Raw genomic sequence first — 27,622 nt, 5'->3', positions numbered from 1 at the left:
GACACCAGGAAATGCTGTGTTTGTGGCAACCAAAACCATCTCCTGTCCTTGTTTGAGGTCAATGCGGCGCTGGCAGCACGGCCAGGACGAGAGGCTTCACCTCAAGGCAGCCTTGGCTGAATCTGAAGCCAACCCTGGGCACACACCACAGGGACCTGGCTCTGCTTTGCCAGAGAAACTGTGACCAGCTCCATGCCATGGTCTGCACAAACAGAAGCTCCTAAACCCTAAGTTCTGCTTTGCTGAGCAACCCAGATCAAGCACTGGCCTAAGTGAACGGGGTGATGAACCCTGAAGTCAGGCTGAGGCATGAAAACTCAGGTTTAAGGCTGCCTTTCATGCTCTGAGCTCTGATGAGAGCAGAGCCAGGCTTTCCTGGAACTCACAACTACATCCCCACTGCTTGCAAAACTGTGTCTTATCCATGGCTGACATATTCCCAGTGCCCACAGAACCAGACTAGCAAAGATAATTCCCCAATATTTACAGATAAGCATAAAACCAGCTAATATTGCCCACAGACCATTTCTGTGATCCTGGACACTTCTCATCCAATCCCAGCAGTAATACCAAAGTGAATTACAACAGAGCAGCTAGTCTAGAAATTGAAAACTTGTTTTTTAGCATATCATGCTATTCTCAGTTTGCAAAACTTACATTACCTGCAGTTAAATAAATCATCCAAGCCAAGGAAAAAAAAAAAGTGTTCCCTCTCTTCAACCTCCCATGTGTACACAGATCCTTATCAGTGAGACGTGATCTAGTAAGACTCAAACTCTGGAGATTAGACTGATGTTTTTGGAACAGCTTCAAGCCACTAACTGTCTCTTTTTAAAATTTTTGTTAAACAATGTTCCCTAGGTTATGGAATAATGAGGTGTGTGATGAAGTAAACAATCCTGAGGATGTTCCTTGCATGCATAATCTGAGGCCTTTGCTTTTAGCTTCAGGATTTTAATGACAAGGTATTTCCAGAGGCCTTTAACACAGCACCTTCCCTTGCACTGATCTGCCACAACTGAACTCAACTACAATCCAGCACATGGAGTTGCAGGATCAAATTTAAAACCTTTTGCCAGCCCCAATTCTGAGTAAGACCAGCTGTAGCTGGGCTTAACAGGCATCCATTCCCAGCTTCAGAGTTTAAGCTGGAACATAACAAAGGCTGGCACAGCTTTCCTATGGAAACACACAGACAAAGATTCAAACAAGGAAACTGAAGCTTGACAATGAGGCTCAGAAAACAAATTATTTGAGCAACACATCAAAACAGAGAGTGATCCTGTATTTAACTGAAGGGATATTAATTTAAAGCTTCAGAGTAAATTTAAATTACACTCAGAAGAGTCTGTTTGTTGTCTCATCAAGTGGCACGTGTAAAAAGTGACCAGAAGAGTTGTACTTACACATATACAGGTGTTGTACAGTATGCTTAAACAGTCCTTGATGAGGTCATCACTAACTGCAAAGGAGAGAGCAGACAGTCAGCAGCCATTCCCTGCCAAGGAACACCAGTGTCCCTGGGAGGGACACAGGGAGCTATGGGATGGGTGACAATTTCAGGCTGCCAGCTCAGACCATATATGCAAATGCCTTACGGGATAGAAACTAAAAGAAACACTCTACACCCGACCTGTTCACATGCTAAATTATTTTTGTATGGTGGAAAAAAATGCCAGTTCAGCCTCACAGAGAACCTCACACTTGTTTTCTCAGCACCTGGACTTCATAGAAAAACTTTCAATCTGCTTTACCACAGCATTTTAATATTTAGAACATGTTTTCAGTGCAGACCTTCAATTGCCTAAAGCTCCAGTTCAAATCACTTCACCTTTGAAGTTCCCTGGTTGGCAGGCACAGGGTGCTCCATGACATTCCTTTCCCCCAGCAGGGCTCAGGGAACCAGCAGAATCCCAGAGGAAATGAAAACACTGCAGCCAAGCTGCTCCAGCAGGAAAAGTTGAGCTGAAGCCACTGCACCCCCTCTCCTTACAGCAATGTGGAAACAAGCAGTCACATAACAGAAAGTGTGCTGTTTTCCTGAGCTACTCATCTCATGGTCTCTGTAACTCCCATTACATAAACAATGTTTTGTGGCTTATTATTAGTAATTCTTTACTGTAGCTGCAGCCACAGGAACAGTAAGAGCTTCCACTGATTGCAGATTTAGTGCTTTGAGTCAAGTGTGCTGTGCTGAGTGCGTGAACCTCCAGAACTGTGCCAGAAACAGGTGACTCCCAAATCCCAGCACGAATCAGTACCATGGAGAACAAAGAAACCAATGATTCACTCCTAAATGAATCAACAGAAAATTGCTGGGATGGAAAGAGAGTAACAGAAAAACAGACCAATTTCTGTCTGAAACAGAAATACCAGGTAAAATTGGGGAAAAGAAAAAGAGATAAACCATCTATTTACTTACTTTTCTGCTTCTTTTTCTGTGTAATAAGAGTTGGTCTCATAAGAATTTCTACTAAAAGCTGTAAAAATAAGACGAAGAATTAAGGGAATGATCACTGTGGAACAAATAACCAAATAATTTGTCAGTGACCCAATCTGTCTCTGCTAAAGTCACAGAGGTGAATAATAAAAGCTCTAGCATCAAACCCCCACTGGTGTCAAAATCACACTGACAAATAACAGCTGCATTTACCCTGAAGAAACAGTAAGAGACGTACAAAATAATCTCCCACTTGTCCCACTGGCAAGTTTTAAAGAATTTTAGCTTGCAAGGAATGTAATTTCACATGCCTCCAGATAACATCAAGGATGGTGATCACACATCTCTTAAAATACGGAATCTTTAGCAATAATCTGTGAAGAGATGCAAATTTTTCAAAGACTTTCCCTAAATCTTGCTGTGCTTCAAAAACATTTCAGGTCCAGACAGAATTTAGCTGCTCCAGATTTTATCTCAGCACCAAAAACCCACTGCTTCTGTACAGGACCCTGTATGTATACTTACAATTATATTTCTACTTAAGGAATGTAACAATCATCTTTTCAAGACCAAGACTGTGGTTCTGACTGATGCAGAACTGATCTTTAGTTGCTCTAGTCTGTACCACTGGTTTAGCTTAAAACATTTGAAAAAACAGCACTTGATTTAAAAGTTGGAAAACAGAAGGAACTGATGACTTCTGCAAGAACCACTGTGAGTGTCGCTGGTTTTAAAATTCAGTTTAAATTGTTGACAGCAATGCAAGCATCACCCAGTCAGTGCCAACTCACAAGATACTTCAGGGTTTACAACTTGGTCTATTAGTCCCATCTCAACATTAGCATTCTTTTAATGAACTACTGATCCAGACACAGAGGAAACCACCTGACATCACCGGAGGCTACATTAAATGCACTGACAAATAAATATATAAATAAATAGGCAATTTATAAGAGGAATATACATTTTTCTAGCATTATTTGCAGTAGTAGCTGTAGCATTAATAGGGTAGAGAAAAATGACTGCAGTCATACAGACCTCATATTAATGACTTGTGTTTTAGGAGGAGAATGCACACCTCAAAGTTTGGGGTTTATGCTTTAATTCTTGGGTTTTCTGCCTCTTACCAGAGGCAGGAGCAGAAAGGGAATTATGAGATCATGCTTCTTGGGATGGGGTTACATTCAGGTATAAAATCCACGAGGTTTGTGTGTTTGCACTCTCAGTTTTTATTTTACATGGATTCATATAAAGGGAGGAGCCACCGAGCTGGTTTTGTTCTTCCTTGATGTAAAGGCTGTCAGAATCCAAAAATACTTTAACTCTCACATATTGTAGCCTAGAGAGTACACTGCAAACTGAGTGTCCTTTAAAATTACCCATGTCAGCTCAGAATATTGCAACATAAAATCAGCACATGGCACACACAGCACCAGCAGATCAAATCCTAGAGCAGGATTTTTGAAAACACAGAGCACTGGCTTCCATCACTGTCTTTAATTACATTAAACCCACCTCTATCAGCCAAATTTCTGACCACAGCAAAAGGTAATTACAGTAGATCTGACATTCACCATCTCCAGCCCAAGGAGAAAAAAAACAACCAAGCCCCAACCAAATCAAACAAAAAACTTGTCCCCAACACACACAGATTCTGTGCACTTTGTTAAAATAATTTCTATAGAAGTACCACTATTTCTTTTTAAAAACAAGGGAAATTTAAAACATTTTTATAGTGTTCTTATTTGCTTGGGTAGATGAAGGCTTTTACCCTAGACTGACAGCAGCAATTAAAACAGTGCTCATTTCAAAACAACATAAACAGCAGCTTTAAGTAAAAGCAAGCTAAGCGTGACAAGGAATAAACAGCAGAATCTGTTTAGTCAAACTAAATAAAAAGAGTGTCAATTAGTTCACTGGAAAATACAAATCATGCATTTCTAATGAAAGCCAAGCCAGAGGCACACCATAAAACTGAGCAAGTGGGTATTTGTACAATGTAGAATTAAAGCAAACAAACAAAATGATAAATTGCCAGAATGTCCACAGAAACCTTCCAGTTCTGTTTAAAAAACTTTGCCACAGACGAAGCAATAATAACTGACAACCTAGCTAAGACAGAGCCCTGGAGTGCTTAAACTGCCACAGATCTCCCAGTGTTAAAAGGAATTCTCACTGCTCCAATACCAGTTATGTTATCTCACAACCAGGAATCATTTGATTCCTGCAGCCATTCAGAACTAAAGGTCTAATCTTTTTTAAGGTAAAACCAGACTGATTAAAGAAACAGCCAGGTATTCTATACCATATAAGAACAAAACACCTCACTTTGGAGGCAATACCTCAAAAAAAGACACCCTTCTCCTATTCTGATTAACAGAAAGTGGCACAATTCTAATGCTTAACATCAAATTGCTGAAGTAATTCTGTAGTTTGCATTTAGAAACTTCAAAGACCTCACTGAAGAGATTTTTCAGTGGGATGAGTATCATGCAGATCTTATGGGATTGACAAAACACACTTACATCGACTCCTCCAAACAAGTCAAAGGTGTATGTGTTTGGGAAACTGGACTCTTGAGCAGCTTTTCTGTCTTCTGTGACATAAACCATGGCTTCCATCGAAAGGAGTGGAGAAATTTCCTAAATGGAGGGAAAAAATAGAGATGGTTCAAAAGGAAAACTGTTCATCAGTATAAATACAATTATCTTCCATCATCTGTGAAATAATCACTACCTACACCCCCAGCTCTTACTTACCAGTCAATTTTGGACAGATAACATCATGCAGACATCTTAAAAAAGTAACAGAGTATGATCACAGTAGACTTTAAAGAAAGCCACAACAAAATTATCTCCAGCTCTAGGAAGAAGGGTGCAGCCAGTACCTTTAGGATGCTTTGGCACTGAGAGAAGTCGCTGTTTGGGTGGCTGTGCTCATACAGCTTCTGCAACAGCAAGGGGATCCCATTCCATTTTGCTTGTTTATCTCTTTCCTTCAACAAGGCCTCTGTGATCTGCAATGAAGCAAGAACGTGATTCCCATGTGTCCAATGCTTCCCAAGCAGAAAAAGAATCTTACCACCTTCCTGGAAAAAGAGCTTACAAAATCCAGTACCTCTTTCCATGCAATTTATCCAGGACAGGTAGCTGCAGAATTTTACAGATGCAAAGTATCTTAAGCAGCACTGGGCTTAAAGCAGATGTCATTTAGAGTACATAATCCCATTCTGTATTTTTATGTTGACTGTGTATTTAAAATGGGAACACATTAGTCTCTAAACAATTCCATTAGCAGAAGTCCAACTGACAGGTCAGTGAAGGAGGAAATGGGTGTCCTGCCACTGTCTCAAATTACACTGGTCTAAGGTGTAGAATGCTGAGGATGGAAGGGCTTCATTACTTGATGCATTCAGCTAGAAAGAAGCATTTCCTCAGCCAAATCCCTGGAGCTATTATTGGTCACAGCAATGACCCAAACCATGAAGATTGACAAGCAGAAATACATCAAAGATAGAGAGAAAATTCTCTTTGTAGTCTTGAGCTGGTTCTAAATTGAAACCACCAACTAAATCAGCACAACAACACTGGCATTATCCTGAGAAAAAAAGCTGCAACCACAAAAAAGAACATTTGGCATTTGCCACTATACACGTCCAAACTTTCTTCAATGTGCCTCCTTTTTCCCTAAAGTAAAAAAAAAAAAAAGAATTCTCAGTATTCATCACTGTGTTTAACACCTAAAAAAAGTAACAGCACAAGACTAAAATATTCTGCTCAAAATCCACAAAAGACGTTTTGAATCCTGAATACTTCCAGGTTAATGCCAGGAGAAGCTGTCAAGGAGAAGTTTAGGACCTTAAAATTCACCATCCAGTCAATGCTAACCCAACTTCAATTCCTTTCCTCTCTGATACTTCAGAGGTACCTACGCCAACCCCAACACAGACTTATCCTTGTACACAGGATAAGGTAAAAAGCAAACAATTCCAGCAGGATTTTAGGCTGGGTTTACAAATGTTTTATGTGCCCCTCAAACAAAAACAGCAAAATAAAGAAAACCCCAATTTTTTGGTCAGCACCTCAAAGCAAATCTTAGAAAACAGAATATCCCTGAGCTGGGAGGGCCCCACAGGATCATCCAGCCCAGCACAGACACCCCAAGAACCCCACCCTGAGCATCCCTGGCACTGCTGTCCAAACTCCTGGAGCTCTGGCAGCCTCGGGGCCGTGCCCGTTCCCTGGGGAGCCTGGGCAGTGCCCAGCACCCTCTGGCTGAGGGCAGAACCTTTCCCTCATCTCCAGCCTGACCCTCCCTGGTACATTTGTGGGTTTGCTCTTACTCTAGGCCTAAGCCCCTAAGCTGCTGTCATTCTGCACCTTCCTGTGGTTAAGTGACATTTCCCTCCCACCTGCTTAAATCTTGCTTCTTTTTCTTTCAGCCAAGACATAGTTCTCAGACACATCTCAGTGCACAATTCCAAAGGGCCATTCAATTCCTGATTAGACAATTATATGCAAATATACTCCAACTTCTGACTGAGAATTTAATCCTTTTCTCTGCTTATTATACAAAAGACCAGAAAACTGATTCAGAAAGCTGAGAACTCAGCCTGGCAATGTGGGTCCTCACCCTCTTTGTAAGATTGCCAAGCACTTAGGATTCTTTTCCTGATGAAATACCTCAATTTCGGAAGAACTTCAAGGGTCTTGAAGTACCAGGTTTTCTTGCCAGAAACAGTGATTGAAGCAGCATGAGCACACCTAGGACAGAAAATTCTCTCTGGTTTTTAACTTTTCCCTGCTTTCTGATTTCTGAATCAGAGGAATCAACCAGCACTTCTGGAGCATGACACATTTTCCTTCCAAGAAGGAGAAATAGCAGAGGACAAAACCAGAAAGCCAAAATGACTTATCATTTGGGCTCTGGGTCAGCTCCTTGGAAGCCACCGATTCCATTTCCCCTTGAGACACTGAGCACAGAGTGGGCCAAAAGAGCTCTAATACTGCCCCATCCCAGGTGTGGGAGGAGGACAAACCCACAAGTGGTGGGAGGAAAGGATTAATTGCTGGGCAAAGTGAAAAGAACACACAGCAAAATGCCAGGGAAAGAGTCCAACTCTCCAGCTCCAGCTGATGTGCAAGATACCACAGGCAGGGATGACGTGCATGGGCTGCAATCTCAGGTTCCAGTAGCACAGGGCAGAATTCAGCAGTTAAATGCTCTCAGGAAAGTCCAAGAGCCTTTAATTAACATTAAAATCTTGCACTGGGTTTAACACCACATGGTTAATCACATGTATGTTTCTTGGTTTGGGGCAGGATCCACCTGAGCCATCTCCACTCCCATTTCTGTACTAGCATGGCTTCCCCTCTCAGCCCCAGGCAACTTTCAGAACTGAAATTCTCAAAGAGTGAAGCAAATGTTTCCTTGGTCTCATCATCATTTAACTGCTTTCAAAAGGAAAAAAAATTATAAAAAGGTTTTCTTTCTCTTGATTTAACACATCTTTGGTTTCACTGCAAGCTCTGGCTTGTGGTCCCTGCTCTGCATTTGAGGTTACCCTGGCTCTGGATATTTCCATTGTGGCCGGGTGGTATTTGCCAATGCAAAGATTTTGGATTCTGGGAAGGGATTAAAATTCAATGAGACTTTGTGGAGCTGTCTTTCTTCACAGCCATCTTGGTTAAAAACGGCATCTCCTGTTTTCTGTAACAGCAGCAAGTCAATGCTTTTCATTTATAAGCAAAAATGGTTTTCTCTTTGGGGAAATTTTACTAAATAGTTATCAAAATTAGCACTGGGTCTTCTGGGGCTCCTTTCCACTGTGGCATTTCTTGGTCTCATTCAAGCACATAAAGTGCAATCCAACACTGATTTTTGTCATTCAGTGCTGGCAGCTGGGTTTGGAATTGTCACACCTTACTGGTGTTAGAACATAAGAGAATAAGGATCACTTCCTGGGAAAACAAGAGCAGCAGGGTATAAACCTCCATAAGAGCCAGGTACAGCAAACACCAAGACTCCACACAGTCACTTCCCAGATTGCTGCAACACATGCCAGCTCTGGCTCACACACAGAGAAACCCAAGGACAGCACACTGGGGCTCTCCAGAGCGGTTCTGTTCCAGGCAGATCCCTGAAAACACAGTGGCACGCACCAGCTCATCCAGAGCTCCCAGCTCTATGTCCCACCCCAAAGCTGTCTGTACAATCCTGGTTTCACACCCGTGGTTTCCTGAACGCTGTTCCCCAGCCAGGTGATCACCACCTCACCAGGACATCCATGTCCCCCTGCTCCAGCTGTGCCATGAAGCTGTGGCAGCACGGATTTGCTGGAAGGTCAATCAGAGACCTCTGAGAGTAATTTAAATTCAGAGATAAAAAATGTGTCACCAGCCCACCTATGACTGCAAGGGAAAACAGACTGAGTGGTTTTCTCTTTAAAGACTCCCAAGGATCTGGAGCTCAGGATTTCCCAGGAGATTACTCCAAAGACTGATAACTACCATAGGAACCCTTCCCAACTCCACAGTTTAAATAACTTTTGTGCATAATTTTCCTTGACGGTATAGAAAGGGCTGAAAAAAGATACTGCATATAACTCTAAGTATTTATTTTAAATTTCTTTCTAATCCTACTGTCTTTTAAATATTTTCAAAAATGATAGACTAAGAAGCACAGAATGTCCTGGACTTGGAAGAGACACACAAGGACTGTCAAGCCCAGCTCCTGGCCCTGCACAGACACCCCAAGAACCCCACCCTGAGCATCCCTGGCACTGCTGTCCAAACTCCTGGAGCTCTGGCAGCCTCGGGGCCGTGCCCGTTCCCTGGGGAGCCTGGGCAGTGCCCAGCACCCTCTGGCTGAGGGAAGAACCTTTCCCTCATCTCCAGCCTCACCCTCCCCTGACAGCATTGATTTGCATCATGGTCACTAAATAATTATGAATAATAACTACATCTTCACAAAGTTATGTTAGTATTTGCCTAAATCCATCCCTTGATCAATGTAGTCTCCCTTTCACTTGTCCCCCTCCACTTTACTCATCTTCCAGGCACAGCTGCTCCAACAGCCCAGGAGCAGCTCTGCCCCCCTGCTCAGTGCCCATTTCCTGGCAAGTGCTCAGCATTGTCCTACCAGCATTGCCAAAACATTTCTTACTGCCCTGACATCTCTTGGAGCTCAAGTTGTTCCCAAATCCCTTCCCTTTCCAGAGAGTGTTTTCCTTCCCACCTCTCTTCCTGCACTGTGACAATTTTCCTTGCCCTACAAAGCAAACCTCTGATTTTCCTAAGCTTGCCTCCACCCCTGTGTCAATGACACCTCTCTGTGCCTTCCCAAACTGCCCACTAACCAAAGGCCCAGCAGTGGTGACAGCAGCAGAAATACCAGGAGCTAATCTTCCCTTTGCTCTCCAGGGCAGGGCAAACAGTTTCCTATAGAACTGTGTCTCTATTTCACATTTTACCCTTCAAACGTTTCACTGTCTTGCTGACTTCTCACTACAGGAGGGTGTTTGCTGTCATCTTCCAGAAAGCAAAACCAGTGACTCAGGTGTCCAGGCATCCTTCACAGCACTGAAGGGTTCCTGCTGTGACAGACTTCACAGCTATGACACATCACTTAGAAGGTTTTTTAAATTCAATTTCTCATTGCAATCATACATTAAGACTGGAAGTGCTTTTAGAAAAACTAGAATTTTCATCCTTGGGATTTTCCATGAGCGCTTCTGAAGTATATATTCAAATGTTCTGAAAGTTTAAAAGGAAACAGGTACAAGATTATGGATCTCAACAACGAGATGCAAGCACATGGTCTCTATGTATTTTTAATAAAACCGAACATTTTCCATATCCTTCCCTTCAAGGCTTTTAAGGTGTACCTTTAAAAAATACCAAGGAAACTAATATTTGTGCAATTAAATGTTTAATTTTCCTCTGAACAGTAATAACTCAGGAAGTCATCTTTGACAGACTGCCAGGAGAAAAATTATTCAGGATTTTGGGGTGTGCCCCATCATCCCAGCTCTGTAAGCATTTTCCTTTCCAGTCACTAACAACCATCCATCAGCCTGGCTGAGCTGTCTCCTTCCTCACAGCTTTTCCCACAAAAGCCTGTAACCAAGGCAAATGACCCTGCAAGTTTTGGTCTTGACACAACAGCTTCTGCAGGAACACAGCTGCTGGCCAACGGAGTGATTCTGGAAAGCATTCCAAGGGAGAAGCTCCAGGGCAGAACACACTGTGGTCAGTCACCAGCTGAACTCTGATCAAAACCAGGACAGAGCCTCACAAATATTAATCCTAAAAGGAAACTCTGCTGGGAGAAGTCCATGTAAGAGCACTTATGTCCAGCCTCTTTCCAGCTCCTTGATTCTTCAAGTGCAGATCAAGATTCCCTTAGCTAGATCCTGTTTCTCCATCCTCCTGCATGGGGCCCCCATCCTTTCTCCCGCCAACCCAAAAGCCAGGCATGAACCCAGGGACACATTGTCCTAGGATAAAACATGCCACAGCTTCCAGCCAGGCCTAACCATTCCCACAACTCCCAGACTACAGCTCTGCTCACAGAACTGGAAGAAGAGCTGGCCTACCAAGACAAGGAACAGGTCTCCTGAATCTCCAATTCCCACAGTCAGACAATTCCTAGACAGACCTTTGATACCAGCAGCTCTCAAAACCCACTACAGGATCTACCAGATCACAACAGAGCTTCTTCAAACTAACATTTCCTTTGCTGACCTTCCTCTCAAAGAAATATAAATAAACTAGTATGTATAATTATATTAAAATTATATTAACTTCTCAGTTACTACGTTTTCTTGGAGCTTCCTAAACTGCTTCTTTAATTCATTGTGAAAGAAAACAAAATCCGTAAGGCTATCTAAGAAAAAGCAGAAGGATAAGGAGTATCACATCGGCCTTCTTCTTCTTACTCATCTTCAGCCACATAAAAAAACAGACACCAACACAGCTTAAGTCAAACACAGCCACTTTTTGAGCATTTCTAGTGCATGACAGAGCTCTGGTCCTGTTACATACCAGAAGCATGTCCAGGCTTTCCAACACTCCCTCACTGTCCTCCCCTGAAGAGGCCAAGCCTGCTACCACCCACGCAATTAGAGCTACTCAAGTGGATTATATTCACGTGAATGTTGTTTTGTTGGTGCTGTTGTAAGGAGGAAACAAAAAGCTGACTCAAAACCAAAATCTTTTCTCAGGGTTAGGAAGCCACTCTTGCTTACAACCTGCAATGGCAGGAGGTGGAAATCTGGATGTCTGAGGAAGAAAATGTTTTCCTTCCACAGAGCTTTTTTTTGAGTGGACAGAGGCTATAGTGCTAAGGGAAGCATCTGCTCCTAGGGATAGCAAAACATGAAATACAGCAGGAAAAATGGACTCCTTTTTTCCATTCTGATTGTTTCAGCTAAGCCTTGGCAATCCTATGAGGGTGAGAGCAGTGCTGACGCTCAGCTCTTGGGACTGCACCAGGAGCACGTTAGCCTGCCAACAAATCCCTGGTTAGTCCATTACTACACTGCTCTGTCTACAGGGATTCCCAGAGCTGCACCTAAATACCCTCTGGTTTCGTGCCATATCCATGTTCACAGCTGGCTTGCAGCAGATGAAGTGTGTACCTTCTTGCTAAGCGGATTTGAGCTTCATCAGCTGAGCCAGAGTGTTCTTGGCTTTCAAGGAACAGCAGCACAAAACCTGTCCCAGAGCCTGTGATGCATGGCACAACTGTGCCCCAAGAACAACAGTACATCAGGCCCCTCACACCCAATATTATTCTTTATTAGAAATGTGTCACTTCTGGAAAGCTGTTCTGCTGCTGGTTCACCAGCACCTACAAAGCCCCTTGCACTGGCTCTGTGCTCAGGGCAGGGCAAATCCTGATCCAAGGTTATGCAATCTGATACCAACACTGAGGCTTGTGTGCAGGGCAGCAGCTGATGCCAGCAATACAACAAAACAGATAGAGGAACAAATAATGGCACTATCTAGTGAAATCTGCTTTAGTTAATCAACTTCTTATCACAGAATCATTTAGATTGGAAAAGACCTCCATGACCACAGAGTCCAACCTGTGACTGATCCTCACTTTATCACCCAGCCCAGAGCACCAAGTGCCATGTCCTGTTGTTTCCTGGACATCTCCAGAGATGGGGACTCCAGCTGACAATGGCTGAACCATCCTTTCCAGAAAGAAATTCCTCCTGTTGTCCAGCCTGAACCTCCTCTGGCACAGCTTGGGGCCTTCCTCTTGTCCTGTCCTCTCTTCCCTGGGAGCAAAGCCTGAACTCCCCCCCGGCTGTCCCCTTCCGTCAGGGAGTTATGCAGAGCCACAAGTCCCCCTGAGACTCCTTTTCTCCAGGCTGAGCCCCTTTCCCAGCTCCTTCAACCACTCCTCATATGACTCACCCTCCAGCTCTGTTGCCCTTCTCTGAATAATTTATTAATAATAAAGCAAGACACCAACGGGCAAGGAAGCCAAGGGTTCTGGGTAGGTGAGCACAGCAGGAACACACAGGGATCCAGATTTCAGAGCCTCAGCTGACCTCAAAACTGCCAGATATTCACAGGGCTGTTATTGTCAAAAAAGCTTTTATGTCTCTGTAAGATCAGAGTGATGAACTCTAAGATGCAGGCCTGTCAACAGTGATCCTTCCCAGCTCACAGCTAAGCCCCTACTTTCCTCATACAAAAATGGATCTTAACACAGCTAGAAAGAGCTTCAAGGACACTCTCATTACTTGCTCTAGACCCCAAGACAGCAACCTGACCCGCTCTCAGGCTCTGCATTTCTCAAATCAGTTGAGAACTGTAAGCAAGGGCTCCCACACTGCCACTGAGGAGTCAACTTCACAAAACCAAGGAATGTTTTGATAAAAAATAGAACTAAAAAAAAAAAAAATAAATAAAAAATGAAAGCAGCCAACACTACCTTGCGCTTCTTTAAAAGTTACATCAAAGTGTTTTATATTTAGATCGTCTACAAACAAAAACCTGATTCAAGGTAAAAGCAAAGAGATACTGAATTCATTAAGTTCAAAATCATTCAGAGAGCTGTTATTCTCGCTGCCTTAGCTCAAGTGAATCACAGAATGGTTTGGAATGGGAGGAACCTTAAAGCTCCTTCAGTCCCACCCCCCTGCCATGGGCAGGGACACCTTCCATTAGCCCAGGTTGCTCCAAGCCCTGTCCAACCTGGCCTCGGATACTTCCAGGGGCAGCCAAAGCTTCTCTGGGCACTCTGTGCCAGGGCCTCATCACTCTCACAAGGAAGAATTTCTTCCCAATATTCCATCTATCCCTGCCCTCTGGCAAATGGGAAGCCATTCCCCCTTGTCCTATCCCTCCATGCTCTTTTACAAAGTGATTTAAAATATCCTCCTACAGCATTTATGAAGTGCTGGGAGCTCCATGTGACCAAGCTTTAACTCTCAGGGCAGCACAAGGATGCCAACATTTTTCAAGTAAAACAAACCAAAATCTCAGGAACAAACCCCCCCTCCCCCCTCATTCTTGGGCATTATAAGGAGCATGCAACTAGCAGAGGTTTCTCTGATTGCTATAAAAGCTTAAAAGCCTAGAATGGAAACAGTAGCACAGAATTTTTCAAGCAAACCAAAGCCCAGAGGTGGAAGCACCACCTTGCAGACAAGAGGTGCATAAGGTTGGTATGGTATACCTGACTGAAATTGCAGTGGCTGAGGAGGTGCATCAAAGAAATGGTGCAGAGGTGGACAGGTAAGGCAGTGAGACAAACTTTGTCCACATGCAGTTAAGAAATCCACTCCTAAAACAATCCCAAGGAGACTACTTCCTTCAAATGAGTCAATACAGGTTTGTATTCAAGCAAATTACTGGCTCTTCTTAAGGATTAACCAAACTAGCAGCTGAGGAAGCAGCAAAATAAGGACAAAAGAGTTGTAAAAAACACCTGCTCTTTTACCTCTCTGCTACAGAACGAGGCGTGGGCATTCATGATGAACATGATGCCTTAGGATTTTAGCTTTTCTATTTTCCATATATTTGTAATCCTGCAGTTCTTTAGTGTATAACCCTAAACTCCATACAGTGTTAGCTGTTGCTTTCCCATTTTGCTCAGACACAACAATTCCTCTCTAGGCTGGGAATCAAGGACACCTCACTGCCTCAGGCCCTGAGAAATGGAAATAAAAGTGAGTTGGGGGGAAGCAAACTTGGGGTAAATGACTTCATTACCTGAAGCTGTAATTGGAAGATTACCCCCAAATATGCAAACTGACCAAACTTACAAAAGTGTGAAAACCTGTGACCCATTGTCCATTTTTGGGTGCAGCCCCTGGAGGAGCCAAAGCCCCAGGAGGAGCTTAGTCTGCCCGAAATGTATCTGAAGGCCCTTCAATAAATATAATCACTTTTTATTCCCTTAACTTTGTCTGGCCTCTGGTTTTAGGTAGTCCTGAAAAGGTATCAAACAAATATTCTCTTAATAATTGCTCAAAATCCTTGTTTATCACGGAAAATGCTGTTTGCACTAGTAAATTAGGGAAATGCCATTTTTATTCCATCTGACCTATCTTAAGATACTTCAGCTCCATAAATCAGCACCCGAATGCAAGTTCTTTATCTCACATTTCATTTTCCAAGTCTTCGCACCATTTTGCATTTAATTTGTAAGAAAAATGCCAATTATTCTCCATAAAAAATAAATTAATAGTTCATTATGCCTGAGCAGCTTTTCCAAAAAAAGTAAGAACCAGCACACGAGAGGCATAGGCCCGGGGTAAGGAGCTGATTCCATCCCTTGGTATTTCCCAGCATCATCAGCTGGGAAAGATGACAAATACGAAACAGACCTAGAGCAGTTTCTCATAAAACCACCTGCGTTACAGAGCTAAAATGTCTCCTAAGCCCCAATACCACGAGGCTGCCTTTGTCCAGGAAATACGTTTAAATTTCGATGCTGCATTGTTACAGACCCAGGCAGAGCTTCCTTTCTTCGCAGAGAAGGCCGCACCGACCGAAGAGGCGGAGAACGGCTGGAAAAACGCCCGTGCTGCCCCTCGGTACTCCCAGAGCCCGGCCGTGGCCGGGGAGGCGGCACACGGAGCACCGGGACACCCGCGTGCCGCCCCTGCAGCACCGGGGTAAAGCCCGAGCACCTCCGGGGAGCATCCGGGCCGGGAGCGCCCGTTCTCCCCGAGCAGGCCCCGCTGGGCCAGCCGGGCTCTCCCCGGCCGCGCAGCTCCGCCAGAGGCCCGGGCAGGACGCGCCGCACCCCCGGCCCCAAACCGCACGGACCCCCCCCACCCCAAGGCCCCGCGGCCCTCCCCGCTTCACCCGGCCGGCGCCACGGGCGGCTCGCACTGCGTTACCTGCGCCCCGCGGGTCAGCCCGCGGCCGCTGAGCTGCCCGTGCCGCAGCTGGGCCAAGATGTTGGTGGTCGCGGCGCGGGCCCCGCCGGTGCCGGTGCCGGGCCCCGTGCCGCCCCCCGCCACGGCCGCCATGGCCTCCGCGCTGGGGACACAAACAGCGATCCCTCCCCTCGGCCCGCTCCGCCCTGCGCGCAGCCGCGGGCAGACAACATGGCGGCCGGAAGCGCTGCCCGCCGTGTGGGAGGGGAGCTGAGGGAGCCCGGGCTCATGGCGGGCCCTGCGCTGCTGCTGCTCCCCGCGATCTGCTCTCGCCGTCCCGCTTTCCACCCGCCGCCATGGCTTTATTTTCCTCAGCGAGGCCCGGCCACACCGTTTTCTTTTGTAAATAAAAGCTCACCGAGAATTCTGATCACCGTTCGTTTTTGTCTTTGTAAGGTGGATGAACACTGGAACAAGGAACAGTTGAGGCTGTTTGTGTTGTTCTGAGCCACCCCACGGTCCTAATCTGAGATGAAGCTCACTTGGTCATAATAGCAAAGTTTCATTTCGTGTCTGGGACATTGATCTGGAGTTGGACTCAATCATCTCTGCGGGTGCCTTCCAACTCGGACGAATCTGGGAATCTAATCAAGATTCATCTAATTACTCACAGTAGCCAGGGACAGATGTCTTCTCTCAGCTCCAACCATGCTGAGGAAGAATCTCATCTCCCAGTCGTACAGCCCCTTGGTTCTGCTGCTGGAAGGTCCTGGATGAGGTTACCAAAATGCCCCAGTCAGGAGGGATCTAATGAGTTGGAGATGTGCCCCCTGCCCCATTTTCCTCTGCCTCACAGCTGGGACACCGCGCTTTTTCAGGATCTGGCCCAGCACTGAGCAAAGCTCTTGGAGAAGGCCTTGGATTTCTTTTCTGCAGGTTAAACAAAGAAGAGTGCATGAGATGCAAACAGCTGGAAAATAAAAACATAACCTATGGTAAAAAGGAGGCCCTAACACAAGCGTCATCATTGTCCAACAATGCCTGGTTTTGGGTGCTCCTCTCTCAGAAGGGCTGGGTCAATGCAGAATTCCCATGCTGTCCCACCTGCCAAGGGAAAGAAGGACACTACTAGAAGCTCTGTATCTTAGCAGTCCTTTCAATATGCCTGTCCAACACTGCAAGCGTCTCTTACTGTAGCTCATTCACAACTGCAACAGGATTTCTACCCCGAAGGATAAAATGCAAATTTTATTTAACTTTACAGCACTAGTACAGGTCAAAACAACAAAAAAAAATTACTTTCTCAATGCAACCACACAGCAGCACAGAGTGGGCACTGGCCAGCTGTATTTAAGTATTTCCCTTCATAGGGAATTATTTCTCCTATACCTCTAGCCCACTCAAATAACTGTAGCTTGTGTGTAGCTTGGTCCAGACTCCTCACCTTCCAGCAGGCCTGAAGAAAGTCCATCACTTTTCCGCCCTCCTTTTTTTTTTTTCTTTAGAAAGAAAACATCTTGGTCACACTGATTCCTCCTTTTCTGGTCACTGCACATACCTGCTGCAAAGACACTAACAATGTATTTAAAGGTTTGGCTGTGCCAAGTCAGCTGAACACTGAGAGAGGTTCATGAACATCTGTTCAGCTGCCTGCTGCACCAAGGTACAGCTGCAATTTCAGCCTGGGCTGAGTCCTCTTCCACCCAAGGCTTTGTGCATGGCTCATGTTCAGCTCAGCTGGGGCACCCTGGGGGTGGCTGTGCTGACTGAGGTACACTGAAACACGTGGGGCCAAAGGGAAATTAGAAAAAGGAAGGAAATGGGGAAATAAAAGATAAGCATGTTAGATTCTTTAAAAAGAAAGCAAGCTACACTGTGGAATCAATCAAACATTTCCTAGACCACCCTCTAGCTCAGTTTTTTGTCCAGATGTTACCTGGACACTTACTAAAGTGGTTTTCAGGCAGGAGGTACTGACCTACACTGATCTGAAACAGGGGGACTGAGCACTTTCTCATGTTCCAAATGCTCCCCCCACGCCATCCTTCATGCCCAACAGAACTGCCAGAGCTACAAATCTGAGCCTTCAACTCAAAATAAATAGGTTTTCTCCACTGGGCAGCAATTTTCAATATGAACTGCATGTTTATAAAGTGACCAGAGATAAAAGATGGAGCACACACAGAGAGCTGTAGCAAAGCTGCAGTAATTCCTGCTTTTCCCCGTATGTTGAGAAACTCAGGCTCAGTTTTATAGAACAAAGTAAGCTGGGGTCTTTCTGTAAACCTGTAAAACTCACAAAATGCAATAAAAAAGGTACATTTAACATCTAACCCTTTCTTTTTCTGGACACCTGTTTGATACTCAGGCAACCTACTGCTTTGAGATCAGCACATCAATAGCATTAACAGCTGGTATCTGAGTCATGGCTTAGAAAGGAGCACTAGCACAATTTAATGGTAAGTTGTTTCACTTCATAATAGAATTCACATTGTGAAGTACCACACTTTCCATTATGAAACTATAAAAATATATTCCCAGAATCTGAAACGAGTTCAAAAATTTAAACTGATGATGCAACGAGGATCAGGTGTTATCTAGGAAGACCTGTCCCAGTACTGCAAGCTTGGAGTTAAAAGATTGACTGGGGCAGCTCAGGAGGGAGTGTGAGCTTTTCTTAGAGTTTCTCTTCTCTCCAGCTTTCTCTGAAGAGGCATCTTCGGGGTCATTTGCACTCTCCCCTTCACCATGGTTAGGAGCTTTTTTTAAAGTGAATTTCTTGGTTTTCTTCTGTGAGTAGAATTCCCTCATCAAGTCTTCCACCTCCCACTGCTCTTCTTTGCGCCTCCGGCAGCAGTGCAGGGCAGCAGGGTCAATGGGATGAGCCTCAGTGTTGAAGATGTACCCTCCAGCACTGAGAACACATTCCCCATATGGTGTGACCACCACATCAAAGTCTGAGCCGTCATTGTGGATGAAGTTGTCTGGGTCAAACAGCAGGTACAAGTATTTGATTGTTTCAGCCAAGAAGAAGGATTCCATGCGATTATCCAGCCTGTGGTCCCTCAAGTCTTTGATCTACAAGAGAACAGAGTGGGTTACAGTTACACTGAATTCAGTAAGTTATGAGTTTAGGGAGAAAAATAAAACCAACTTGGAATTATTTTCAGTTAAGCAGGACAGTATGACACCAACTCATCCTGTATCTTATCACAGCATGGTTTGGGTTGGAAGGGACCTTAAAGCCCATCCCATCCCACCCCCTGCCAAGGGCAGGGACACCTTCCACTATCCCAGGCTGCTCCAAGCCCTGTCCAACCTGGCTTTGAACACTCCCAGGAATCCAGGGGCAGCCACAGCTGCTCTGGGCACCCTGTGCCAGGGCCTCAGCAACCTCACAGGGGAGAATTTCTTCCTAACATCTAAACTCACCCTCAGTTCAGTCTGGGCAAGGAGAAGAGCCTCCCATCATTTTCCCACTAAAGAAAAACAAAATCAAAGGCTTTTACCTACTTACTCCCAGTATTTTCAGAGTTTTTTGCAAAATAGTTTGATAGTATGTTTGAAATCCTCTATTAAGTAACTTTATAGAAATCACTCACTGCACTTCTTGTGTGTTTGACCAGATTTTCAAGGCATAGTGGGAAAGCAGAATCACACACCTGGCAGGAGAAGCCTGCACAAGAGCTTTCCTGCCGATGGGCAAAACCTACTAGAAATGCAGGATAAGCTTCTGGTGCTTTCCCACGTTTTGGACTCTGAGGCAACAGCCCATGATAGAATTTGGCCCACTGTGAACCATGACCAGCAATTACCAAAGCAGCTTCACAGAAGAAATACGAGTGGCTTGTTGGAAAAAAAAGTCATGTTTTGCCCAAAACGATTGCTTGACTCAATGGCAAAACATCACTCATGAGAACACCTTCTGAAAGCTGATTTTCAGCAGCCCTTCAGCTGCCATGGCAGATGATTTAGCACTCACAGTTGCAAACCCACAGTCCACCTTGCTGATTTTCTCTATGGACTCCACAGCATCTCTGCCCAGCTCCAGGAGCGTGGGGTCTCTCGTGGCACGGTACAGATACATGGCGCTCTCAATCAGCTCTGCAAAACACCCAAACATTATCAAACCATACACACAGCAAAGATGAGCTACTCCTTGAACTAATTTAAAAATACTTCAGCATAGTCAGGTGAACAACCTGGCTTGCCTGGCTCCAAGCACAGATTTTGATTTTCCTAAGGATGTGCTACAAAGAAATTCCCTCTAACCAGCCTGCAGCAGCTCAGGTAAGAGTGACCAATGCTCCCTCCCACATTCAGTGAGTGGGAGAGAAGCACGAGACAAAAAGATTAATACTCAGCTGCCAAAGTTAAAAAAAAATGCTTCTGGAAAGGATTACAAACAAGAAATTCAATCCTCAAAATACAGTTTTTAAACAGTGGAAATACTCTATACAGTCAACTTAAGCACTGTGCTCTCTTTGCTTACGAAACAAAATGGGTTTAACACCTTTGATAGTTATGGCTGGTGAATATTTTTAGTAGATTTGTCCAGTGTGCATGTCACCTGAACACTCAGACCAAAAGGAAGTTAATTATTTTCATTTACATTTATGGACCCACTAATCAGGTTATTTTTTGGCTTTTTTTTTTTTTTTTGGTCAGAGTTGTAAAACATGAGGAAAAAAAGAAAGATGATTTCCTTACAGTACCACAGACAACACAGAATCCCTCCTAGATGCAGAACTGGAACAGTCTATTCACACTCACTTTCACTTCCTATATTTAAGGGACACAAGCAGTTCCTTTAACATTTCACATGACTGAAGCACTCCATCCCAGACAATCTTAACACTTAAACATGTCAAATCCCACACTGTGAACAAAATTCAAAACCAGGCCAACTTTCTTCAGTAACACTATAGTTTGCTTCCTGTTTCCTTCCTGTCTTTGTGAGTGGGGGAAAACAAACCGTGCAGCTTTAGCTCTGGAAATCCCTGCTCAAATCCATGCAGGAACTGAGTCAGAGCAAAACTGGGGAGGAAACTGTGGTGTTACTAACATCTGATTTCCCAACCTGCTAAAGCAGGAGTTCACGTCACTTTTAATTTCAGTTGTTTACCAGGCCTGAGTGGATATCCTTCCCTCTTGTCCACTGTGTATCCCTGGGGAATGTTGTAGAACTCAGGCAGGCCTCCAAACTGCTTCCAGACCGTGTAATAGTTGAGGAAGGTGCGCATGGCATTATCTACATCCCCAATGAGGCTCTGAGAGACAGGAAACAGCAAAGAAACATGGCAGTGAAGAAAAACCAGCACAGGAATTAATGCAATAACACTGCTACAGGCAAAGAAATACCCACTGACAGAAATGAGTATTTCAGCAGATCCGAGTGGTGCAATTGATACTGGGGCACGATGCCTTAAGAGCAGGTAAGATTGAAAATGCTGCTTTTCTGGTGGATCACACCCCCACACCTGAAGTAACATGAAGACTCTGATTTTTTTTTTTTTAAGGAAGGCTGTTTGTTTTCAGTCAAATATTTAGTCAATCACAGCATCCAATCTCTCAGTTAGGAAAACTGAGTCTCAGTCCAAATATGAAATGATGAGAAAGCAAAGCTCTTGATGGGAAAAAAATTCACACAAATACAATATTTGTGAGGTGATAGAAAAAGAGGTGTGTTTCTTTTTTCCTCGCATTCCCATTTGGATTATGGGACCACTTGCAGTGGAGTTCACAACAACAAAAATGCCCTCCCATCATGCTGAATGGGGGAGACTGTAGATAAAAACATTTTCTTCAACATCGTCTTCTATAGGCTCAGGTCACTGGAGATTTCACCAGAGATCAAACCAAACCTTAAAACCTGCACAGATCAGGGTTAGATTTGTAACTTTTTTCTTGAAGACCATCCCCTGACAGATGAAATCACCAGATGCTGCTGGTATGACAGCTCTTACCTGCAGGCCTGGCCAATAGGCCTCCAGGGACTGGAACACAGGCATGGACACTGTTCCTTTGTACATCTGAACCCACAGGTACCAGTCATCAAACTTGGTGTAATTTTTGATAGCTTTGTTATATTCTGTAAAGAAACAGATGGGTAACATCTGTAGCAAAAAAAAAAAAAAAACAAAAAAACAAAAAAAAAAATCCAGCAGCTTATTTTTAAGAATGAGAGAAGCCCCTTTTTCACTTGAGCCATGTTCAATGACTTCTCATGGTGCTCACTTTGGTAACTCTGTTATCACAGACTGTTCAAAAGCATTACAACAAAGCCTTCAGAAGAGTCTTGAATGTGCCCCATCAGATCCTTCATCTCTTCCTGCCACAGGTGCTGGGCCCCTTCCCACAGAAAACAAACACTCACCTAAAAACATGGACATCAGCTCCTTGTCCTGCAGGAGGATGGCTCCTTTAACCAGATACTCAAAGTAGGAGTCCACCCCTGCCCCAATCCCAGCATCCTGGGCCACCCACTTGGCAGTGATCACATCAATGTGGTTTCCCACCTGGAAGGGGTGAAGGACAAGGAGAGAGGCACTTAATGTGACACAAGAAATCCTGGTCCCTTTTTCAGACCATCAGTTTCACAGACATGCAATGGCCATTCCAACCAGCATTTTCTCCATTACAGGACACATTTATCAGCGTCAGAGAAATACAAACTGTAGAAAATACAGTTTTCACGCTGGTAATGTATTTTATATATATAATAGAAAATTTATGCTTCCAATATCAACACTTCACTGGCCAAAGCAGCATATTATAATGCTACTGTAAAAATGCACAGTTTCAACATGAAGTGTCTGGTCCTAATTCTGATCTTATACTACAAAAGAGCACAGAAGGATAGAGAGGTGCAGATGGAGACAGAGGCCAAGAATGTCAAAGGCATAAGAGCTGCCATGTTAATATATAAATAGATGCTGGCACTCTTCAGCCTGTGAAAAGCCCAGCTGATGGAGAATTAGATACACAATCATGTCTTTCTTAGCAAGCATGAAAAAAGTCAACTATGACTGTGGATTTGGGGTATAAATCAAAAACAAACAAATCCCAAAGCAAACAAAGGGAAACATTTCTTCATACAGCCTGTGAATAATCTGTTGCAATAAACACAGGGTATAAATAAATCTGTTTCACTTCACATATGCAACACCAAGAGTTCACAGAGGTTAAAAAAGCAGCAGTAGAAAAGAACAGGAGACAGTGAACATGGAGATAATACTGCCAGCTCTGGGTATTCCTGAACCCCAGAGCTGTACAGGCTGGTAGCATCTTAGTGCACTTGCCATGCTCTTGCTCTGTTCCCTAGGCCTTTGTCCCACCAGATATCAGACAGACTCCTCATTTAATCTGCTACAGCTGCTGTCACAAGAGCTGCAGCACCCAGCAGGAGGCATTTGTCTCCCAGCCACATCTGGTGTGGGCAAGAACAATGGGGTAATGTTGGGCTGCTGCAGTAAAGCAGGGATGTGGATGCTGCAGCTGCTCAGTGTCAAACACGAGCCTTCAGCCCAATTAGGAGCACTGTGGTTATTCATCCAACTCTAGCTCCTCTCTGCTGATGCTTTTTTATGCCTAGAATTGCATCCACAAAGCTACACAAAAAAGCAGCCCAGCACATTCCAAGTCCATTCCTCACTCACCAGCCCAATATCTGAGCGATTTTTCCACAGGGCCTTCAAAGCCTTCCTGGCAACGTCCTCGAACACTGGGTCACCAGTGAGGTGGCTTAAGGTGGCAAACTCCACTATAAACGTGCCAATTCCAGCAGTACAGGTGACTGGGGTCTCCCCGGGGTTTACCCCGTGCAGCAGGTTCACTGTGCCATAGGGCATCCCAGTGGGGGTCTGGAAAGCTGAAACAGAATTTTGGGGGTCACAGAAGTGCTCAGTGTTGTGTTCAACAGACTCTCAAGCCAACATGTGCCTCACATGCCACTGTACACAGGCAGGAAGGGGCTCTGGAGGAACTGCAGAGAACAAATTGAGAAGTGGAATGTGATCCTGGGAGGGTCAGAGAGGGTATCCCAACAAACACACAGAAGGTCCTGGATTCCTCCTCCACCTTGCCAGAACAGCAGACTGCATTCTCACATTTTTTACAGCACAAACAAGGTGGTCACTAAGCACACTGGCCAGCAAAGTGCCAACAGTGAGGCTGTGGTCACTCCAAGGGTGCACACAAGGGAACAGTGCCATGCCATGAAGGCACACAGCCCAGCTGCAGTCCCCAAAGAGCACGAGGCAGCATCTTCTTGTCTTTACAAGCTGCTGTCTCATAGCCTTTATTTATCATTGATATCAAATATATTTCCCCTCAACAAACAACAAGCACACCGATGTGTTAAGCACACAGAGAACTTGGCATGCACACATACAACCTCTTCCCTACACATTAAACCTGGAGCACTGAGCTTGGAGCTCAGGGACCACAGGACTGGTTTTTGAGCTGGCTCATCCAGCAGTGCATGTCCCACCCCAGGCAGCTGGCAGCTCATGATCCCCAGCACAGTGACACGCAGCAGACAGGGGCTCACCTGGCAGCAGCTTGCGAGCTGCTTCCTCAGCCATCCTCAGGAGAGGTCCTGAGCATGGCCAGCCTGCTTCCACTTCAACCCCAGCCTTCCTGGAGAGCAGGTGAGCAGAGAGGAGCCCTCCCACCACTGCAAGGACACAGTAGAACCATTACACCATGTGGGCAGGAATGAGTCTAATTCAAATGCTCTAAAGAAGAGTGACTTGTTTCTTGCTGCTTGTTTGCAGGGCAGCAGAAACATATGGAGTGACAGAATAAGGGGTGATGGCTTCAAACTGTCAGAGGGCAGAGTTAGATGGGATATTGGGAAGAAATTTTCCCCTGTGAGGGTGGGCAGGCCCTGGCACAGGGGGCCCAGAGAAGCTGTGGCTACCCCTGGATCCCTGGCAGTGTCCAAGGCCAGGCTGGACAGGGTTTGGGGCAACCTGGGACAGTGGAAGGTGTCCCTGCCCATAGCAGGGGGTGGAATGGATGATCCTTAATATCCCTTTCCCATTCAAACCACTCTCAGATTCTATGATGTATTTATTTTTTTCTAGGAAGAGTCAAGAATTTCCATGTGACAGCAGCTGTCAGTCATTAGTTATACTTGGCAATTAGCTATTATTTATATAGCTAATAAGCTATATTAGCTAATATCAGTTATTTCACAGGCTTGTCTGTGGTCACATAACAACCACAGAAAAATTACACTGCTACAAAAATTGGCACAGCAATATTTGGCTTGACAAACAACAAAAGCATAACTAGGTTTTGTGTCCTGACAGTGTCTTTTAGCTGGATGGCACTGAAAAAGTCAGGCATTCAAGGTGCAAGACTCCAAAGGCCTTTGTGATTTTGAAGAAAAGAAAATAATCCCAGGAATTTATAATCTCTACTCCAAAACATTATGCAAAAGATGATGGGATAAAATCTGTATGCTTTCAGTGAAAAATATATTTATTCCGAAGCTGAAAACCTTGCACCAGAATGCTGAAAGTGCCACATCTACTTCTGCTTGTGTCGAGACAGGAAGCAAGAAGGGATGTCCAAAGACTGAAAGGAAGTGACATTTTTTGAGGTTTTTCTCTCTGTTTCTCTCTGCATCCCAAAGTCCCTCTGAGCCCCTCCTCACCACCACCTCTGAGACTCATACAGGAAGGAAACCCAACACAAACCCCACAAAAAACCCCACCTCACCTCGAATGTTTGTTTCAAAGACAGATGCGTTGACATCGATATCGAAGTCCACCCCCTCCTGCAGCACGTTGACAACTCGCTGGAACTCAGAAACATTTCCCAAGATCTGCAGGGAAACAGAGAATCGGGCTTAAAGTTCACAGAAAAACAAAGGGCAGTTCAATATTTGGGGCTGATTTTAATGTGGCTTTACTATTTAGTGAAATCATTAACTATAGATATTACTAAAAAACTGGTAGCTTCACCTTGTGTCAAAACGCTTTTCCCCACACTTCAGGTCTTTACTGCAGAGGGTGTCAGGAAAGGGGTGTTCTGCCACCCCTCCCAGCAGTGATGCAAAGGGAAATGGGAAGTTCTCAGGTCAATGAATAACCGACTTTTGGCACCACCACATCAAATCCAGGCGTACAGGTGGCACACAGGGGCCTTGAGCAGGCCGTGGGCACTCACGGCTAGCTCCTACTCACCAGCAGGGTGTCCAGGGCGTCGATGAGGGTCAGGGAGAAGCTGCGGAGGAGAGAAGTCAGGTGAGACCCGGCGGAGGGGAGCGGCCCATCCCCATCCCCGCCCCGGGGCCAGCCCTTACCTGCCCCAGGTGTCCTGCCCGTCGCACGTCAGCGGCCTCAGCTCATCGTAAGGGAAGGCGCTCTCCAGATAGTGCTCGTAGGCGTGGTAGAACATGGCACGCACCCGCTCCCTACGGGACAAGCACGGCCAGTTCAGACCCGGCCCGGGCGGGCCCCGCACCGCCCGCTCCGTACTCACCGGTAGGAAGCCACGTCCAGCCCGCGGGCGGCCGCGCCGCTTCCCGCCGGGAGCCGCAGCGCCCAGAGGCACAGCAGTGGGCCGAGGAAGCGCTGCATGGCCGCGCCAGGGCCGCGCATGGCCGGGCCCCTCACCGGGACTCGCTGCCCGATCCCTCCCGCTACCCGGCCCCGAGCGCCCTCAGGGCCGCCTCAGCCCTGGCCCCGCCCCTAATCCACTGCCAGCCAATGGAAGCGGCAATCACCACATGTGGCCCCGCCCTTCCGTTTCCCAGCCAATGGAAAATGTTTCCGCTTCCTATGGCCCCGCCCCGCCGCCCCCACCAGCCAATGGGAGCGGCGAGCGCTGGGCGCAGGCGCTGGCGGAAGCGCTGCGTACGGCGCGGGGCGGTGCGGGGCGCTCGGAGGGTGCGGGGTGTTTTTGGGTGCTCCTGCGGGCGGGGCTGCGGGAATTATAGCGGACACTGCTCGCAGAGAAGCGGGAGGTCACTGCGGTGACTCTCCGGAGGCTTTAACTCGCCGTCCTGATGGCAAGGAAGAGCTGAGCAGGTAGGGCAGTGGCGGAGCGGGCAGCGCTTTAGGTGCTGCTCTCAAGCCCCAAAATAAAGATAACGAGTGCTGTGAGGCTCACATAGAAGTGAGGTGCTGGTCAAATATTCCCAGCACGGGAAGGTGCTGGTGCCGTGTAGGACAGGGCCGTGGTGCTTGGCATTTCTATGTGCTTCCTGACGGGAAATATTTGGAAATGGGCCGTAATATTTGTGAAGCAAGTGGGAGATTGCTGGCCTATAAGCATCTCTCCTGACAAACCTTCCTCATGCTGTTTCTCCCCCTAATTCAACCCCAGCTCTGGATGAGGTTTGTGTGATGCAGCAGGACCTGCTTTGGAAACCAGTGGCCGAATCCGTGCATGGAGTCCTGCAGTGGTGCCACCCTCCTGCACTGGAGCTGGGTTTCAGATGTGGTGTGTTCCCTGTCGCAGGGCAGAGGTGGGTCCATCACACCGGGGCTGAAAGCAGCCCACTTCTGGGAGGGCACTGAGTCCCCTGGGGCTATCCAGAACTGCCCAGAGAAGCTGTGGATATGGGATGCCCCATCCCTGGAAGTGTCCAAGGCCAGGTTGGACACTGAGGCTTGGAGCAACCTGGGTAGTGGAAGGTGTCCCTACCCATGGCAGGGCGTGGAATAAGAGGCGCTTTGAGGTCCCTCCAACCCAATCCCTTTCTGGGATTCTAAGGTGAGCTATGTCTCATGCCTGGAAAGGTTCCCCAGCCTGCACTCCCAGCATGGTCACGATGATTTTGGCCCCCTGCAGTTTAACCAGCACGGTGAATTTGAACA

General features: G+C 45.8%; 2 protein-coding genes across 4 annotated transcripts in view; both read right to left on the bottom strand.

The window, feature by feature from the left end:
- The window catches only part of TRPC4AP (transient receptor potential cation channel subfamily C member 4 associated protein), a 37,199-nt gene extending 19,849 nt beyond the window's left edge, over positions 1 to 17,350 (bottom strand). The window contains exons 1-6 of one of the 3 annotated variants that reach the window (XM_062505307.1): positions 17,233 to 17,350; positions 16,207 to 16,892; positions 5,328 to 5,456; positions 4,966 to 5,082; positions 2,423 to 2,480; positions 1,407 to 1,462 (exon numbers count right to left, since the gene is read on the bottom strand). In XM_062505307.1, coding sequence (XP_062361291.1) covers positions 1,407 to 1,462; positions 2,423 to 2,480; positions 4,966 to 5,061 — 210 coding nt within the window. In that variant the 5' untranslated portion in view covers positions 5,062 to 5,082; positions 5,328 to 5,456; positions 16,207 to 16,892; positions 17,233 to 17,350. Of the gene's footprint in view, positions 1 to 1,406; positions 1,463 to 2,422; positions 2,481 to 4,965; positions 5,083 to 5,327; positions 5,457 to 7,122; positions 7,199 to 16,206; positions 16,893 to 17,232 lie in introns of those variants that run through there. The other 2 variants (XM_062505306.1, XM_062505308.1) reach the window with 2 other exon arrangements.
- A 1,023-nt stretch (positions 17,351 to 18,373) lies between these two features.
- EDEM2 (ER degradation enhancing alpha-mannosidase like protein 2) lies at positions 18,374 to 26,430 on the bottom strand. The gene is made up of 11 exons (XM_062505309.1): positions 26,283 to 26,430; positions 26,104 to 26,214; positions 25,985 to 26,024; positions 25,518 to 25,623; positions 24,340 to 24,465; positions 23,447 to 23,658; positions 22,165 to 22,306; positions 21,755 to 21,879; positions 20,914 to 21,058; positions 19,771 to 19,892; positions 18,374 to 18,866 (listed from the first exon to the last, which is right to left on the bottom strand). The coding sequence occupies exons 1-11, from the start codon at positions 26,399 to 26,401 to the stop codon at positions 18,375 to 18,377; spliced, it is 1,740 nt and encodes a 579-aa protein (XP_062361293.1). The 5' UTR covers positions 26,402 to 26,430; the 3' UTR covers position 18,374.
- Between the last annotated feature and the right edge of the window lie 1,192 nt (positions 26,431 to 27,622).

Source organism: Cinclus cinclus, chromosome 18, assembly GCF_963662255.1.
Source record: "Cinclus cinclus chromosome 18, bCinCin1.1, whole genome shotgun sequence".
In the NCBI taxonomy this organism is placed as follows: domain Eukaryota; kingdom Metazoa; phylum Chordata; class Aves; order Passeriformes; family Cinclidae; genus Cinclus; species Cinclus cinclus.
Note: the sequence above shows the minus strand (reverse complement) of the source record. Positions and strands in the feature narration are given on the sequence as shown.